The following is a 19,583-nucleotide window of genomic DNA, read 5'->3' as shown; positions in this document are numbered from 1 at the left end:
AATGTTGCAGTATCATCAGTGCAGTATGGCCCTGGGAAACTAGATTTCGTGTTTATTTTAATTGATCACACCAGTGTTTAATTTATGCTCTTTAAGAGATATTCATATGATAGCTATGTTTATCGTTTTGGGAGAAAGAATCAGTTTGAGAAGGGAGACCGTGGTTTTAAGTGCAGTGTTTTCATTTTGGAAGAGATTTGTGGAGTTTGACACAATTGTTAAAGGGGTCCTATTATGCTTTTCCGTTTTTTCCTTCTCCTATTGAGCTTTACATATGTTTTGGGGTATATAAATGGTTGGCAAAGTTACAATACCATAAAATTCCCACAAGGGGGAGTAAATGACTACCGCAAATCACTGTTACCGAGCTTCCTAGAAACGGCTCGTTGGGATTCTCTCCGCGGCTTTCTTTTACTTCCGGTACATGGTGACGTAAGCATGTACTTTTGCGCATAGACATCTTATTGATAGACGGAGCATTGGCTGCTGGGACGCGAGAAATACGGCCGCCATCTTGGAGTGGTCAACCGGGAGCAGCAACAGCAGCAGAAACAGGATGCCGGGCTGTTGTTCAGCGTATTCCTGCTCAAATCGGCAGACAATCCATAATAGGAATCGGGGGATTACTTTTCACAAGCAAGATTTAACATTACCGTACTATTGGTATAATTAGTATTGAATAATAAAACACGCCAAACCATGTGGCCTTTATCATAGCTACACGTATGACAAAAAACCGCATGAAAATCAGTGGTATTCAGTGAGGTATGATTAATTAAATGCGCTGACAGTTCATTGCTCCAGCCAAACGGATTACACTGAGTGGAGCGGATGACCACTCCAAGATGGCGGCCCCGCGTCTCGTCAGCGCCAGTAGGCGGTAGCATTCGATGCTCCGTCTATCATATAAGATGTCTATGCTTTTGCGCATAGACATCTTATAGATAGACGGAGCATTGGCTGCTGGGACGCGAGAAATACGGCCGCCATCTTGGAGTGGTCAACCGGGAGCAGCAACAGCAGCAGAAACAGGATGCCGGGCTGTTGTTCAGCGTATTCCTGCTCAAATCGGCAGACCATCCACAATAGGAATCGGGGGATTACTTTTCACAAGCAAGATTTAACATTACCGTACTATTGGTATAATTGGTATTGAATAATAAAACACGCCAAACCATGTGGCCTTTATCATAGCTACACGTATGACAAAAAAACGCATGAAAATCAGTGGTATTCAGTGAGGTATGATTAATTAAATGCGCTGACAGTTCATTGCTCCAGCCAAACGGATTACACTGAGTGGAGCGGATGACCACTCCAAGATGGCGGCCCCGCGTCTCGTCAGCGCCAGTAGGCGGTAGCATTCGATGCTCCGTCTATCATATAAGATGTCTATGCTTTTGCGGAGTCAATGGGAGAGCGTCATAAACTTTTGCTGCGTTCCTGGACACGCTGGGGTCGGGGGGGAATGGATCAGATTGCAAAACAGAGTTTGAGTAGAGAAGTAAGTGGACAGAAAGACATAATACTATTTATATATTATATATAAATTATATATATAAATTATACATATATATATATATATATATATATATATATATATATATATATATATATATATATATATATATATATGTATATATGTATATATATATATAATTGGTATGGTGAGTTATAATATATAATTGGGGAGTTATAATATATCTGTGAGTTATAATATATTATTGGTAAGGTAGCACCGAAGCCATAGTAGACAGAGTGACAGATTGCCTGAATTGACGTCAGCACCAAGATTCTAAATGCCACAAAAATAACAGGCACCCGCTCTACGCGCATTATGGGAGTTATTGTTTGATTAGCGGTAACTCCAAGACTAGCAGCAAATTGTCGTAGCGTCTGGGAATTTGGACAGACACCCACATAAAACGTATGCTGGAAAACACCCATAAAAGTGCCGATGAATATAACACATTCCGCACCAGGATGAGGGACTAGGAGTCCGACCGGTCCACTACCGCCCCAGACCTTTTTGTCCAATGATTGAACGATCTATTCTCTCTCTCTCTCTCTCTCTCTCTCTCTCTCTCTCTCTCTCTCTCTCTCTCTCTCTCTCTCTCTCTCTCTCTCTCTCTGCGATTTTATAGGCAACACCTATGCACTTAGAAAAAAAATGTTAGATGTAATAGCAAATATCTTTATAGTCTTTGTTCCACTACAGCAAATTACACACCGTGCATATAAATCCGGAAAAGGTTCTCTCACCCAAGTGTTGCCGAGCAACGTGTGTCCATCAGGTTAAGTTCAGTGACTCAGAATCTCACCTACTGACTCCTGCAGAGCCAGCTATTCTTATTCATGACTTAATGAGCCCTCAACACCTCCCCCTCTGTGTGACGTCAGTACTGACCCTCATCCTAAGCACACGCCACCCTACCTTAAAGGTCCCATGACATGCCACCAGGTGTGGGCTGATTAGCCGTTAGAAGCCATTTTGGAAATATGTCCCTTATGACATCACTAGTGGGCGTGTCCACCTAGATGTGTGCTGGATAGATCAGTCTACCAGCCTACCCAGTGGACTGTAGCAAACGTTACTCATCTATCCGTCACACATCTAGGTGGACACGCCCACCTGTGATGTCATAAGGGACAGATTTCCAAAACGGCTTGTAACGGCCAATCAACCCACACCTGGTGGCATGTCATGGGACCTTTAAAGAGGACCTATTATACTAATTTTCTGGTCTTCATTTCTTATTAATGACTCATATAGGACAACCTGACAAGAATCACAGCACAAAAAACTATGTAGATATTCGGGAAACTCTTCCTCTGGCGCTTTCAGCATTCTCTATCAACGCTCGGTTTCGTCCTTCTCCGCCCCCTCGCCCCCCTCCTGCCAACCCAACTCTGTTGTGATTGGTTACCTTCCTTGAAGCGCGCACGGGCAAATTTGACCAGGCATATGGGGGCGTGGCAGGAGTGCCTATACGTAAGTGATTTCCCGGAAATGTGAACAAGTGAATTGCAAACGTTGTCCCGAGTGTTTAGCGATCTGCACAGCCCCCCCAGACTGGGAATACGTCGAAATGCATGTACGTCATTATTTGACACTTTAGTATGGTAAAACATGACTATCAATCATTATAACAACGTTTATAGGTCATAAAAGTCGAAAAAGCATAATAGGTCCCCTTTAGCAATAATGCATAACGTTATTTTCTCAACTGTTTTTTTCTTACTGTTGAGTAGGGAAACAATTTCAAACTTGGTGTAAATGAGTAATTTAATGTGTTATAAATCAACATATTAGTAAGTAACACCATATAGTGTTAAAAACACACTTTTATGTGTAATAAATCAACACTCCTAATGTTAGTGAGAAACACCATAGAGTGTTAAAAACACACTTTAAAGTGTAATAGATCAAAACTCCTAGTTTGAGTGAGAAACACCATATAGTGTTAAAACAGACATTAATGTGTAATAAGTCAACACTCCCAGTGTTGGTGAGTAACACCATATAGTGTTAAAATACACTTTAAAGTGTTTAAAGTGTTATATATTTAATAATATTAAAGAGTTAAAATATTAACACTTTCAAAAGTGTAACTTTAACTTCAACTCGGTGATGATTACATAAACACCAAGAAAGTGTTAAATCTGACACTAAAATAGTTAAATTAACATTGGATTTTGCTGTGTATAAATATTGCATTGACACAATCGTATCAGAATACGAACAATGCATATTTGTTTATCCAATGAGCTCCAATGGGCTAAACTCACAGCCCAGGGGTCTCATTTATAAAACTGTGCGTAGGATCGTTACTAAAAATGTGCGTACGCCCAGAAGCCAAGTTTTGCGTGCGCCAAAAAATATTCAGATTTATAAAACACTGCGTACGCACACCTGTAGGCAATCTTTGCTTTATAAATCACATACTGACTACAATTGTGCGCAGCTGAATCAGCTTCACGTTCCGCCCTCTACACGCCCCTTTTTAACCATAAATGGTCAATGCAAATGACCTCATGAATGCGATCTGCATATAAAACAGACTCAGATGCCGGTATTATGTCTTGTTGGAAACAATGGCAGAAGTACTGAGAAAATCAAAAAAGCGAAATTTCACGGAGGTTGAAGTGGAGACACTTGTGGGTGAGATGGAGGCCCGAAAGGTAGTTTTGTTCGGCGGTCACGGGATTGGGATCGCCAACAACAAAAAGCAGAGTGATGACATAGAGTTACGTATTTTTATCTAGCCTACCAATAAATCGTTATGGTCCCTAAATACCCTCTCCCTCCGAATCCTGCCATTTGCATGGTCCGCCAGAAGTGCCATATGGTGCAGCATTACCACGGCGCTCACCTCTGTATTTATAGGGTTACGGTAATAAGACTGACGAGAACGCCTTGGATAATCAGTTTGTAATTACCCACGTAAAATGTTCTTGAACATAACCCTTTTTTAATGCCTGATTTGTCATGAAAAGCATCAAGAGTAACGGACAACGATTGTGATGAGTGTGGCTTGGTTTTTCACACTTGGGATTTAATTGACATTCGATCATGTGTTTACAGTGTCACATAAAAATATTATGTTATTGACACATGTTGGACAGATGCTTTATTCCATGCAGTCGCGCCGTCAGTGGACAGTATGGAGTGACGGGATTAAATATAGAGAATTTCTTTTTATTTCTATTCTAAGGAGATATTTCTGGAGTTATAACTGAGAAATAACGCAGTGGACTTAAATTATTCTGATTAGGATTTAACGCATGATACGGGTTGAAATTAAATTGATGAAGGGCGATGATAAAACATTATCGTTCTTCTCACTCTGCAATTCTTCGGTCTGACTTCAGTTCACCACCACACCGTCTGTGTCGCCAATTCTCCTTTTCCTCCAAACCATGCGTACGCATGGGTCAGAGTTTGCTTAGGGCTGCGCACATTTTCCCGTCAAGTTGGTTTTTTATAGATCACAACCTTGGCGTGAAAAGTCACGTACGCCAATTTCAGCCCCGTTTTGTGCGTACGCAACGGTTATAAATGAGACCCCAGCTCCCCAGAGTCATACTGCACTGTTGATACTGCAACATTGTTAGAGTTATGAGAATACACAAATGTTACCTATTTTGGCAAAACTCACAGTAATTGCACTGAAAAACACAACAGTAAGAACATTTTTAGATTGTCTTTCGGGGGATGTAATGATGAAATCAGTGAACATGTACCAAAAGGTAACAAAGCAAATATGTATTTTTAACTGTAATACAGTTAAGTGTTCAGCTGAACTGACTGCAAAGTTTATTCGTAGGCCCAAAAAAAGCAAATATAAGAATATAAAATGCGGGGAAACATATCTACATGTATATCTACATGTATATCAGTCTGCATTTGGTAATTAGGTGTGTCGTTTTGAAGACCAGTTTTTTCCAGGTGAACCATGCCTGCTAAATTATGTGATTTGTAGAGTTTTAAAAAATGAAAATTGGAATTTCTATATGAGTGAAAACAATGAAATTGTGCTTAGAGTTTAGCAGTCTGGATTGTTGTGATACACAAGCTTCAAGTTTTCAGAATTGTGTGCATAATTCCATTTTTTTGTGTGCATACAATGGAGAAAAACTGTAAGAAGTCTCCCAAATCAGGCTTCAGATTCTCATGGTTTGTGTATTTTCCTAGAATATCTCTGTAATGAAACAGTAGACGATGTGTAACTTTGAGTTTAACTTTCCGTACCAAGTTGTCTCCCCTTAGAAGGTCTGCTATAACATAGCACTGCTGGACCCCAGAAGGTCTGCTATAGCTGGTCTGAGCCCAGAAGGTCTGCTATAACAGGACTGACCCCAGAAGGTCTGCTATAACAGGACTGACCCCAGAAGGTCTGCTATAACAGGACTGACCCCAGAAGGTCTGCTATAACAGGACTGACCCCAGAAGGTCTGCTATAACAGGACTGACCCCAGAAGGTCTGCTATAACAGGACTGACCCCAGAAGGTCTTCTATAACAGGACTGACCCCAGAAGGTCTGCTATAACAGGACTGACCCCAGAAGGTCTGCTATAACAGGACTGACCCCAGAAGGTCTGCTATAACTGGACTGACCCCAGAAGGTCTGCTATAACAGGACTGACCCCAGAAGGTCTGCTTTAACAGGACTTACCCCAGAAGGTCTGCTATAACATTGGACTGCTGGACCCCAGATGGTCTGCTATAACAGGACTGACCCCAGAAGGTCTGCTATAACATAGGACTGCTGGACCTCAGATGGTCTGCTATAACATAAGACTGCTGGACCCCAGAATATCTGTTATAACACAGAGACCCCAGAGACACCTGATGTGACAGGGGGCGGGACCATCTCTACTCCCAAAACCCCTCTCTCTTCAGCACCTTAAAGTTCACCACAAGAGAGATAGGGATACTCAGAGATAAGAGAAAATAGTTTGATTAAACCAGCCCTATCCTGACCATAACCTCATTCTCTCATATGGTATATCAAGATTTACATTTCGATTATATTATTATCTTTTTCTATTACGGAACACAAAACAGCTAATGAGTCCAACCTCGACGACCATACAGCCCAGCTGAGAGCTAGCGAGTGGTGATACATCACCTAAAAGCCACCTCTAGCCCTCACAACCTCTGTGTGTGTGTGTGTGTGTGTGTGTGTGTGTGTGTGTGTGTGTGTGTGTGTGTGTGTGTGTGTGTGTGTGTGTGTGTGTGTGTGTGTGTGTGTGTGTTGATTATATGTAGCCTCAGTTCCCAGTCATCTCATTCTATTGGCTGTCATATCCCTGGAATCCTTCTAAGCGGTAAACACTGATGATCCATGTTCTTTAATGAGTGTTTGGTCATGGGAAGCATTCTGTATTATCCGGAAGATTCAATGATTATCAAGTAACATTTTTTACGTTCTAAAACTTAACAAAACAATGAAAAAATATCATCTTGATCCTTTCAGAAGACATTTTGTTGCTTTAGCATTTTGCTAAAGTTAAATTGCACTTAACTTTATTGCACATTCCCAGCCTCAGCTGGTGACCTGCTTATGTCCTGGGCTAGCGTTAGCATGTCCACAGCGGAGTAACAAACGACCGGGCGCTACGTCAGACACCACATGCTGGGACACTGTGTTCGGGCCGCAGGTCCGCTGTCTCAGCAACGTTGTCCCGTTACAAATTGCAAAATAATAGAAGTGAAGAGCGCACGTGGAATGTGTGTCAGCCGGGCCTGACCCACATAAGCAGATGAATCATGGAGTTGGCCAGGGGTGCTGTGGTATTTGAAGTTGGTTAGTCAGCAGACTGGTAATTTGTAAAAACAATCCCCCTCCCACCAAACACACCTATCACCCCACCGAGCCCTCCTCTCTAGTTCATTGAACCTGCGTAGTGTTTTGTACTGAGGAGGCTTAGGGATATTTAAGCGGCCCACCTGAGCAGTGGCAGGTACACAAACACTACGTCAGTACACACACACACAAACCGCATGCTGTCCATAGGGCAAGGTGGAGTCCAGGTGATTTTCTCTGAGCAGTTTGCCACCGACGCCTTTGGATTTTGATGACACAACCAGTGGCGGGCCGTACTATTAGGCAAACCAGGCATTTGCCTGGAGCCCCGGGCCCCATAGAAGATTTGTGGGGCCCCCAAAATGCCCCAATGCATATATTTTGTCCCCATATTTATAATTTTGATAAAAATCTCTTCACAATAGTAGCATCGGGATGTCTAATTACTCATGTTTTGACAATCTTTCCGTGTGCACCCCCCTTCAGTCTGCACTACATGGACTATTCCATGTAGTGCGCACAATGATGTCAAATTCAAAACAGTAAGCGGTAAGAGAGAGAGAGAGAGAAATCGAGTGAAACATAAATCGAGTGAAACATGAAGCGATCGTACGAAAACGGGTCACATAAAAAGAAGAAGACCAAAGGCAGGACTTTCTTTCAAAGCTACCAAAGCTATCCAGCTTTTTTACAGCCACCGCAGTGACAGCGGGACCGTCGGCGGCTCAAGCGCAGCCCTCAACGTCGTTTGCTGTCACGTTACTGCTCCTTTCATTCCAAGTGGCTCTGGCTCAGCCAGCAGCGATGCTAATGACGTGTGTCAACAAACTGACGGAGATGATGCACAACTGGTAGTGAATATTTCTCACTCTCCTTCTTCCACTTCGGTTATTGAAATTGATGACAATAACGATAACAATGACTGCGAGACACATATTGTTGTGGATGACCCAGCACTCTGGCCCAAGCTGCTGTGTCTTGGGCAGGTGCACACATATTCTTGTGGATGACCCAGCACTCTGGCCCAAGCTGCTGTGTCTTGGGCAGGTGCACACATATTCTTGTGGATGACCCAGCACTCTGGCCCAAGGGCCGCAGATTCACAAAAGCATACTATTACATAGTAATGAAAAATGGTGAGAGGGTGAACAAGTCTTGGTTAGTCTATAGTGAAAGTGCAGACCGTTTTTTTTGCTTTTGTTGTTGCCTTTTTGGAAAACAAAAACAACTGAGTGAGGAAGGATTTAAAGACTGGAATAACCTTGCAATGCATCTAATCAACCATGAAAGGTCTGAAGAGCACAGGAAAAATACTGATAGCTGGAAACAGCTATCAGTAGGTTTCCAGTAGTGGTTTCCAGTAGGTCACAGCAGATAGCTGCTGTGACCTACTGGAAACCCTCAGGTAAATGATGACATAAGGTTAACAGTCAGTGTAATGTGTCAACATAACGAATCTTATTGTTTTGTATGTTATTCTCAATTTTTAACTAGATAATTAACATTTGCATGAAAGAACGATAGTGACTTTTGTTCATCCCTTGTATGGAGTATCTCATTATGCCATATATTTTGCGATATAAGGTACATTAGACCGGTAGATGCAGGGGCCCCCAAATGACTGTTCGCCTGGAGCCCCCAAAGGGCTAAGTCCGCCACTGGACACAACCTAAAGTTTCTTAAAGGTATAACAGAGGCTGAATCTGAATGCTTAGTACATACTATTTCTGTTCAGAGTCTACTACTACAGCTATGCGTAGAACGCCTCCGAACGCTTCCGAACACCGGATGTTTGGAGATTACGTATCTCCCCTCAGATGCCGGCAAAATTACCTTGATAAGTTACCTGTTTTCCATCTTGTCATCGTTGCTATTAAATTAAAAATGTTATTAAATTAAAGAAACATTCAATACTTGTACTTACATTTCGATATTTCGAAATTTGCGGGAGCCGTTGTTGGTGGTGTCGGGTCAGCCATCTCTTCTTCATTCGTTACCAGACTCCGGTTGCATTGTGGGATAGCGTAGTGAACTCCGTTGTATACTGTGGTGGTAGTACGCATTCGGAAACGTTTTCCGTACTACACAATGCGTACTGAGCATTTGAACGCGCTATATTTGTGGCGTACTACAAAATGCATACTATATAGCAGTCAAGTATGAGTATTCGGATTCAGCCAATGAAGTACAGCCGGAATTAAAGCTCAACAACGCTCCATTTCGCCAACTCCCAGCTGACTTCACCATCCAGCACTCCTGAGGCTGAGAAGCGGAGGAGGAGACGCTTTGCGCGGCTGCAGATCCGACTGGAACTAGCTTCACAAAACACCTCGAGTACTGCTGCAGCTTAATCTTCACGGAAACCTGGCTGGATAACAAGACCCCGGACTCGGCTATTGAGCTAGATGGCCGCACTGCCTATCGAGCAGACAGAACAGCTGGAATGGCATTGTTGCCATGGTGGCGGCGCACATAGTTGTAACGGCCCAGAGCTCCCAAAATCGGGCATGTTTTTGTAATTTTTGGTAGCACTTAATATTATTCCACACAGTTTTTCACACTGCTTTCAAACCCCGACAATGAAGTACAGCCGAAATGTACTTTTAAAGCTCAACCGCGCTCCATTTCGCCAACTCCCAGCGGACTTCACCATCCCAGCCGAGATCACCAGATCACCATCCAGCACTCCTGAGGCTGAGAAGCGGAGGAGGAGACGCTGTGCGCGGCTGCAGAAGAGGGGAAAACGCGGAGGTACGTGGGCTAGGATCAAAGCGTACCCATTCAAACCCCCGCTTCCTCCCATCTTTCTCTCAAATGTCTGTTCGATCCGCAACAAGGTGGATGTGATCCGACTTGAACTAGCTTCACAAAAACACATCGAGAACTGCTGCAGCTTAATCTTTACGGAAACCTGGTAGGATAAGAAGACCCTGGACTCGGCTATTGAGCTAGGCTGCACTGCCTATCGAGCAGACAGAACAGCTGACTCGGGTAAGAAGCTAGGAGGAGGTCTGTGTATCTATACCAATGACTCGTGGTGTACCAATGTCACAGTTGTTAGCAAACATTGTTGCCCTGACGTGGAATTTTTGTTGCTCCAATGCAGACCGTTTTACTTACCAAGAGAATTCTCTTCTGTTTACATCTGTGCTGTTTACATTCCACCCGACGCCAATGCTAAGTTGGCACTAGTTAGGCTACAGGACATTGTAAACAAAAGCCTGATGGCACATCCCGACAGTATCTTTATTGCGGCGGGGGATTTTAATCATGCTGACTTAAAGTCTGTACTTCATTCTTTCCACCGTAATGTAAAATGCGCTACCAGAGGGAGCAACACACTTGATCAGGTTTATACCAACATAGCCCATGCATACAGAACCCAGGCGTACCCCCACCTAGGTCTCTCTGATCATGTTTTGCTCCTCCTGCACCCCTGGCACACACCCAAAATCAGAGCCAGTAGGCCCGAAGTCAGGTCTGTCAGGATTTGGCCTGAGGATGCCATCCCTAGGCTCCAGGACTGCTTCAGCTCCACAGACTGGGACATTTTCAGTGGACTGGGTGTGTTGACACGTAGGTCTCTGAATAATTATCTTGTCTCAGTCCTTGACCACATAATTTTTTGTGTGGATATTGTTACATCCTGGAAACAATTCCGTGTCTTCCCAAACGTTAAACCCTGGATGACACCTAAAGTAAAATCCTTACTACGAGCCAGGAATGCAGCGTACAGAACCGGTGACACCAATGCATACTTCACGGCAAGATCCGACCTGAAGAAAGGTATCAGTTCTGCCAAGCAAGCATTCATGACCCGTATTGAAGCTCAGTTCAACAGCGCCTCAGGTGTGGGAGGGCGTTAGGGCAATAACGGACTACAAGGGAAGAACATCCCCCCCTGTCAACAGCAGCGCCCCCCTAGCGGAGGAGTTAAACATATTTTACGCACGTTTTGACAGGAACAAGAAGGACCCGGTGTCGCCCCCTCTCCCCTCTGACGGCTCCACCCTAATCCTTAGCACTCATGAGATCAGACTCATCCTACGCAACATCAACATCAGGAAGGCAGCAGGCCCAGATGGAGTCCAGGGACGGGTGCTCAAGGACTGTGCGGCTGAACTAGCTCCAGTTCTCACCACCATCTTTAACCTGTCTCTGGCCTCATCCTGGGTCCCAGGATGTCTCAAGGCAGCAACAATAGTCCCGGTTCCCAAGAAACCAAATGTTGCAGGTCTGAACAATTACAGGCCTGTGGCACTCACCCCTATCGTCGCAAAATGCTTTGAGAAACTAGTCATGAAACACATTAAAGCCTCCATACCGCCATCATTAGATCAGAATCAGTTTGCTTACCGAAGAACAGGTCAACAGAGGATGCCATTGCCATTGTGTTACACACAATGGCAGACACAATATTTATTTATTTATTTATTTATCTTTTTATTTATTATTTATTTATTAATATATTTATATTTATATACTATGCCAGTGGTGATGCTCTAAATTTAATTTTGTTGATTAACTCTGTTGAACAAGGACAATAAAGAAATCTAATCTAATCTAATCTAATATCAATTAACTATTAACCTCTTCTTTGGCAATCTCAATCATTCAATTATGTTTTTTCATTTTTCTGTCAAATTTGTATGCCGTTTTAGCTTTATACCCCAATCCAACTTGGTTTCTCCGTTGCATATTTTGATCCTTTCCTCCCCTACTCTCCTCTCTTCTCCCCTCCTCTCCTCTCTTCTCCTTTCCTCTCTCCTCTCATCCCTCCTTTCCTCTCCTCTTTGCCCCTCTCCTCTCCTCTCCTGGTCTCATCTCCTATCCTCTCTCCTTTCCTCTCCTCTTATGTCCCCTCACCTCCTCTCCTCTCTCCTCTACTCCTCTCCTCTCTCCTCACCTCTCTCTCCTCTTCCTCTCCCCTCTCCTTCTCTTCTCTCCTCTCCTCACCTCTCCTCTCCTCTCTCTTCACCTCTCTCTCATCTTATCTCCTCTCCACTCCTCTCCCCTTCTCTCCCCTAACCTCCTCTCCTCTTCTCTGTATAATGTATGCTCGTCGTTACACCATACCCATCCTTCTGCAGCAGCTGTTTGGGCCCCTCTCCCTGTGACCCTGTGTTTAGCAGGTTAATGATTAATAGGTGACCCGTGCTCTAATGACCTCATAAATCTCAGCAATGGGCGGCGCTCTTCACTCTAACTCATAAAGTCTGACTCAGCTGTCTGAGCCGGAAGGAGGCCAGGTCATAGGTCATGGGTCATAGTTGGCTCCCACGGCTCAGCATTGCTATAAACAACAGTAGTGTGGCAAAGTGGTGCTGGTCTTCAGCACAGAGTGAGTGGAGCTGGCCATGGTGGTCTCGGGGAAGAGCCAGTTGTTCAGAGTGTCAAGTTGCTATTCTGGCAGCAGTAGTGAGCTTGCCCAGTAAACACCTCCCACCTATGTGGCTGAGGTGTGTGTGTGTGTGTGTGTGTGTGTGTGTGTGTGTGTGTGTGTGTGTGTGTGTGTGTGTGTGTGTGTGTGTGTGTGTGTGTGTGTATGTGTGTGTTTGTGTATGAACACTTACACATGCCTGCCCACACACATTCTAGGTCAAGGCTAGAATGTGTATCCGTGTGTGTTTGTGTTAATTTGTGCATGTGTGTCTGCACTTGTGTGTGTGCGTGATTGATAGTGTTTGTGTATTTGTGTGTCTCTGTGTGTTTGAGAGGTTTTTTTGTTTGTATGTGTGTGTGTGTGTGTGTAGGTGTGTGTGTGTGTGTGTGTGTGTGTGTGTGTGTGTGTGTGTGTGTGTGTGTGTGTTTGTGTGTGTGTGTGTGTGTGTGTGTGTGTGTGTGTGTGTGTGTGTGTGTGTGTGTGTGTGTGTGTGTGTGTGTGTGTTGACCCTGAACTATGAAACATGTTACTGGGTTGGTGACCCATCCTGGCAGCTCCAGGACCGATGTACAGGTTTCCCTATGGTCAGACATACAGGCCTCCTCATGGACAGACGTACAGGTATCCTCATGGACGGACGGACGTACAGTTTAGTTTTAAGTGGTCTTAAACGGTGGTTTCTGAAATGAAATGCTGAACAAAGCTGGTAAAAATATGGTCTCTTGGTGAAGGATCAGTAAAAGATGATTCTGTTCAGCTAGTTCTCAGATGAATCCCTTCCCATATTAAATGATATTATCCACAACAACGGTTCCGGAGAGGGAATTCATTTGTATGTGTTTTGCCTTGGATGGTTGCTTGCGTCCTCTCTCTGGTTCCTCACGTTAAGACAAACTATGAAAGGCATGTGCCTTCATTAGCACTGATTATGCAGGCCATCCCATTCAGAGCAAACATGCCCTGTACGTGACTGTTTCATACAAATATCTCAGTGTCCGTGTCTGTCTGTCCGTCCGTCTGGCTGTATGTATCTCAGCCAGACGTATGTATCTCTGTATGTATCTGTCTGTCCTTGGAAAAATATATAACACAAAGTAACGTGTTTGTGTTTTGTTGGTGGTCTGAAACGTCTCTGAGGGTGCGTTTCCAAGGCTGCTGTTCATCACAATGGCCTCAGAAAACTGATGCCTTCACAACTTGTGACGAATGGCTCAGCTCCTGCCACACACGTGTGTGTGTGTGTGTGTGTGTGTGTGTGTGTGTGTGTGTGTGTGTGTGTGTGTGTGTGTGTGTGTGTTTGTGTGTGTGTGTGTATGTGTGTGTGTGTGTGTGTGTGTGTGTGTGTGTGTGTTTTTGTGTGTGTGTGTGTGTGTTGTTGTGTGAGCGTGTGTAATCGCAGGTCCCTGCAGCCCCCCCCGCTGTGTCGTTGTGTAGGTGGTCCAGCAGCCCATCCATTGCCTGTCTTATTCCGGGAAATTATAATCTTGGGATTCAGCAGAAATGGCAAGAGAGTGTCTGTCTGGCATTTCTCTCTCCCATTGTGAAGACAAATTCCCATGATGCTTTGCAGACACTGCAGGATTTCCTCGGGTTGCATTTAGTCCAGATGTTTGCGTGGAGCCAGATGTTGACGTCAGGGGGACAGCTGTGATGTTGGACTGTAATCCCTGCTGCCTTCTCGTGTTTCTCATCACTTTCTCCTCGAACATTCTAGTTTGGGCCAGAAGCTCCATGTGCGGAGGGTCTTTGAGCATGAGACCACACAGAGACACACCACAGCTGCTTCTTCTATGGACGCTCACTGCATAATGTCTCATAGGAGAGAGAGGCTGACCTTTAGAGGGGGAACAGGCCAGAAGAATAGCGCCAGGACTCACACTGTGTAGCGACACTTTCTCAACTCTGCTCTTTTCTCTGATTTGTGTTGTTTGACTCAACCTGGGAATGTCTCTGCAGAGTTTGTAGGGTTATTGATGCATGAGAAACTAACTGCTCCTTGGGGTCTTTCTCAGCAGAAGGATGAAATCAGCCTATCAGAGGGCAGCACGGTGGACCTGAGGAAGCCCGGGGAGGAAGAGGACCACTTCTCAGAGATGGCAGAGGAAGCCATGGACCCTGAGAACTGTTTCCCTGACTGTAAGGACACCGACACACACTCACTCATACACACACAAACACACACACACACAAACACACACACGCGCGCACACACACACACACACACGTGTGTGTCCCCTGTGCCCTCCTGCGGAAGTTCTTGACCAGCACTCGCCCACCAGGTAGTAGGGGAATAGCCAATGTCCATCCGGTATAACGTTTCTGGTCCCATTAACCCAGTATTGGGTTCTTGCACCTGCCTCATCAGGAGGCCCCTGTCCAACTTCAGTCGGTCCCAATCCTGCAGTAGTTGGCAGATCCTGGGAAAAAAATAATGCTTGTCAAGGCCTGGTGATAGAGTGCCCACTTGCACCCACTTTACAGTGTGTGTATTCACACACACACAAATGTCATAGCTCATTGGGCAAAGCAGAGAAAGAGGCGGTAACATGTCCCAGTATGTTGTATGCCCCGAAAAATTCCAAATCGGTGCATCGGTGCTGAGCTTAGTTTTTTCAAAGGCAGAGCAGGATAGCTAGTACTCGTTTTTGGAACTCATTGTAATGTTAGAAATATATTATCCTACAAAGCCTAGGAAGGAGCATACCTGTGTGACCCTGGTGGGGACAGGCCAATCTTGGACAGCTCTCGTCTTATCCAAATTGGTAACAACTCCTCGGACTCTTGCAACATTGCCCAGGTAGAGGGCCTGTCGCTGGAAGAACTGGCACTTCTTTGGGCTGCAGTTTAAGGCTGTGGTTTTGGAGGCGTTCGAAAAACCTGCTCCAGGTGTTGCAAGTGGATCATGAAGTCAGGGGAGTGAATAATGACATCGTCCAGGTATATCAGAAGATGGTTGTGTACCTTGTACCCTAGGCAACACTGCAGCAGTCGCTGGAATGTTGCAGTGTTACACAAACCAAAGGGCATCCGGGAGAACTCACACAGGCCCAGTGGGGTGGCAAATGCAGTTTTCTCCTGGTCAGGGGATGCCACCCTGACTTGCCAGTACCTTCTGGCTAACTCCAGCGCCGAGTACCATTCTGCCCGATGGAGGCCCTTCAGAGGCGGTTGATCTGATGGAGGCCCGGAGAGGATTCCGGTGAAACGGCATAGCGTCCCTCCGAGTAGATCCCTGTATTTATCTTCCATGTTCTCTACCTCTGTTCTCCTGTGCATGAGAAAAAGAACACAACACACACCCGGCAGCGTCCCCAGGGGCAGGAAATATCGGCTCTAGTAAGAGTCTATTGTTCGAGATGTGGGGGAGGGGATCAACTGTCCTTGCAATTATTGTACCCCCCTAATCACCTTCCGCGACACACGCAGGGGCTGGTACACGCACACCCGCGGGTCAGACACACGCACAGGCAGTGACGACAACATCAGGTCAACATTGGGGGGGTCATAAATATTTTGTTCAAATGTGTTCCACTAGAAAGTCTCCAAAGTCCTGCTTTCAGGATTTGAGGTCAGAACAGTACTTCATGAATTATTTATGTATTATTTAACTGTAATTTATTAGATTTATTCTAAATTTCGGTTGTGATGATGAATGATTTATCCGTTCAATCAATCAATCAACGAGTGGCGGGGCGTGCACTTATTGTCCGTAAACATGCCCAAATAAATGGGAGTGGGCCTAGCTTAATTACGTTTCAGTCACTAATTTAGAAACTAAGAAATCATGGAAGTAACTTGCAAGTCTCTCGAAATTCACAAGAACCGACTTCACACTGCTCACTCGCATTGTCCAGCCGCTCACTCGCATTGTCCAGGCAAAGCGGGCGCAAACTGTTCCCATCTGCAGGCTTACGGAAAAAGTCAAACCATGCCAGTCTTTTAGGTGAGTCTCTGTTGTATTGATCAGCTCTTTGACTGTCATCATCGCATCTCGGCACATGTTAACCTTTGAAACAGCATCTTGAAAGGCAAGGTTAATTTTTTGGGCATTACAATGCACGTACATTGCCTTTTCTTGTATCTCCTTGATGCGCAACTTTAAGCCTATCGTATGTCAGGAATGTTGCCAGCGATGCTTTCACGTGGGTGAAAATGATCTTTCCCCGTATAGATGGACTCATTGCAAACACGCATCTAGCTGTAGAAACGCTGTAGTACATATTCAAGGCCTATTCGTGGCGCTGGTTCTCCACCAAAAAAGGAGAAAAGCAGTTGTTAAACCATGGGAGCATTCCATTAACCAAGCTAAAGGCAAAGCCGGGCTTATTTCGCCAAGCCTCGCTACTTTCAGCTAGAGTTGCGTTCCATTAAAGTGGCTTAAGGGAATCTCCGCTAAGTAACCATGGCAATTTATCGGACCAAACTAACCTGGTTGGTACCAGGCTAACTGTCAGGCTTACTTGAGCGGTGTTTCAGATAAGTCCTCTGTCGGAAACAAGTGTACCATCAGAAGGTTCTGCCACGCCGAGTCCTCACGATTTTGTCATAAATGTACATATATGACCTACAAACAGCGTATATTTTCACTACGGGTCTAGATTAAATTATGCAAATAAAATAATTAAATGAATTGCTATCTATTGTTATCGTGGATTTCTTCCAATTATATATATTCTGTGAAATTCGTGAACTAGCAGTTGGGTGGGTGGTCTAGCATTTGCCCTGTGATTCGGGCGAAGCGAGTTCGCATCCTTAGCACATCCTGTTGGCTCATTTTTGTAATTTCCCATATATCAGTGAAATTAGGCCTAACAATTGACTTTTAATAATAAATCAACCTGGTCTCACAGGAATCCGTGAAATGACTACGGTCGGACGCTTAACTCGAAATCCGTGGACACATCACGGAAACACGCAGATTTCCGTGATGTGGCCACGGAATTCGCTCCAATGCAAGTTAATGACGCTGATGTTCCGTGGCTCACACACGGATCCCCGTTTCAACGAGCGAGTCGACCACGGGGGCTTAACTCAAAACCCGGGGTGGTCTCACTGAAACACTTAAATTGTCCTTGTTGTGTCCACGGAAGTTGCTCCAATGCAAGTAAATGACAATGATATTCCGTGGCACACACACAGATTCCCGTTTCAATCTGTGTGTGTGCTCCCGTTTCAATCTGTGTGTGTGCCACATTTGACCACAGCGGGGGCTTAACTCAAAATCCGTGTTGGTCTGACGGAATCACTTCAATTGTCCGTGATGTGGCCACGGAATTTGCTCCAATGCAAGTAAATGACACTGTTATTCCGTGGCTCACACACGGATATCGGCGGGTTTCCGTGATGTGGCCACGGATTTCGAGTTAAGCGTCCGACCGTAGTCATTTCACGGATTCCTGTGAGACCATGTTGCAATAAATATGTCTTACAATATCCCCAGAACCAAAATATAACTTGCAAAAACCCATGGTAAAGTTATTGTTAATATTAATGTTACTGATAGTGAAATGAAGACGCTGCTGCATGGGAAATTGTCAGCCACATAAATTCCATTCAGGTGAGTTTCTCGGCAGGCAGCCGAGACCACCTCTGTTGAGATAAATACTATGGTTAGTCAATTTAGAATATTCAAAGAAATGGAAAATAAAAGACATGAAAAGTTGTTAGATTTCTCCAGTAATCCTTACTAAATTACTAAATAGGTGGGGATTGAACCCCGGACGACCAGGTGCAAGTCTGACACGTTACCTCGAGACTATCTCCCTGAAAACAAATCTACAGACAATATTACATTTAAATATGTTATGCTTAATACTACTTATTCATTCAGAAGATCTGCAATTTTATTGCCAGGCGGCCTCCCTGTTTTTATTAATGGTTACGCTGTTCCATTTTTGATTTATTATATGCTTATACTCCTCATAGACCTTCACAAGCAGCTTCTGTTCGCCGCTGGATAAGATCCCGCTAATTCCTTTTCGGATATTTGGTCCATGATTCGACATACACGGTTCTGGGCTGGTTACATATCTCGTGAGCGCACGTAATCCACGATAACGTAAGCCTGGCTTGAACTAGCCTGAGCAAGGCGCGGCTGAACTACGTTGATGGAATGGCTTTAGCCTCAAGTGGAAGTTGGCGCTATTTCTAACTGGGCTAAATCAACTAAGCGCCGCTTTCCTTAGCGACTTTGATGGAATACCCGTTTTGTAGATTGAGCAGAAAATATTTTTTAATGTACAGCTACTAATTCAATTTACCAAGGAGTGGTTTTTAAAGCTACAAAAATAATACAAATCAAATCAAACAATACAAATTAGATTGAAATCTAACTTTGGCCACCTGGTGGGGGGGCTATGACGTCATTGTTTGCGTATCTGGCGTCCACACGAATCCTAACATGAAAACACAGAGGGCCGTTTTTCTCTTTTTCACCCTGGGTGAAAAAAAAAATACTTTTGCAGGCACCGAAAATGGCAGGTCCGTCTGGACGGCCCAAACGTACAAGACCTCTGCGTTTAGTGTGGACGGGGCTGTAGAATGATTGGAGGTGGAGAGAGAGTGGGAGGGAGGTTGCGGGTTGCTATCGCAGCGATGGCACCAATGCGCACGGGACTGATACACACTCACAGGTGTACTTATGGATGCCGAAACACACAAACACAATTATGCATCACATTAACACTCATATCTCATTAACATATCCCAAAAATGCAGTACAAAATACATGCACACACACTCACACACACATCCTTTGAACCCCACGTTTCAACACATCCTGCATGTGTGCGTACGTCCAGGTCAGGACCCATGATGTGTTTTTGACAAGCTCCCTCCCCTGTTAACCAGTTAACAAACTCCCGCCCCTGTTAACCAGTGAACCAGATTC

At 44.6% G+C, this 19,583-nt stretch overlaps 1 protein-coding gene across 1 annotated transcript in view; it reads left to right on the top strand.

Moving 5' to 3' along the window:
• LOC115537029 (sodium channel protein type 4 subunit alpha) overlaps positions 1-19,583 on the top strand; it is a 297,785-nt gene that overhangs the window by 162,783 nt on the left and 115,419 nt on the right. Inside the window, exon 23 of the mRNA XM_030348626.1 lies at positions 14,707-14,830. Within this exon, the coding sequence (XP_030204486.1) occupies positions 14,707-14,830 (124 nt within the window). The remainder of the gene's footprint in view (positions 1-14,706; positions 14,831-19,583) is intronic.

Source organism: Gadus morhua, chromosome 23, assembly GCF_902167405.1.
Source record: "Gadus morhua chromosome 23, gadMor3.0, whole genome shotgun sequence".
NCBI classification, from domain to species: Eukaryota; Metazoa; Chordata; class Actinopteri; order Gadiformes; family Gadidae; genus Gadus; species Gadus morhua.
This window is presented reverse-complemented; position numbering and strand designations above follow the sequence as displayed.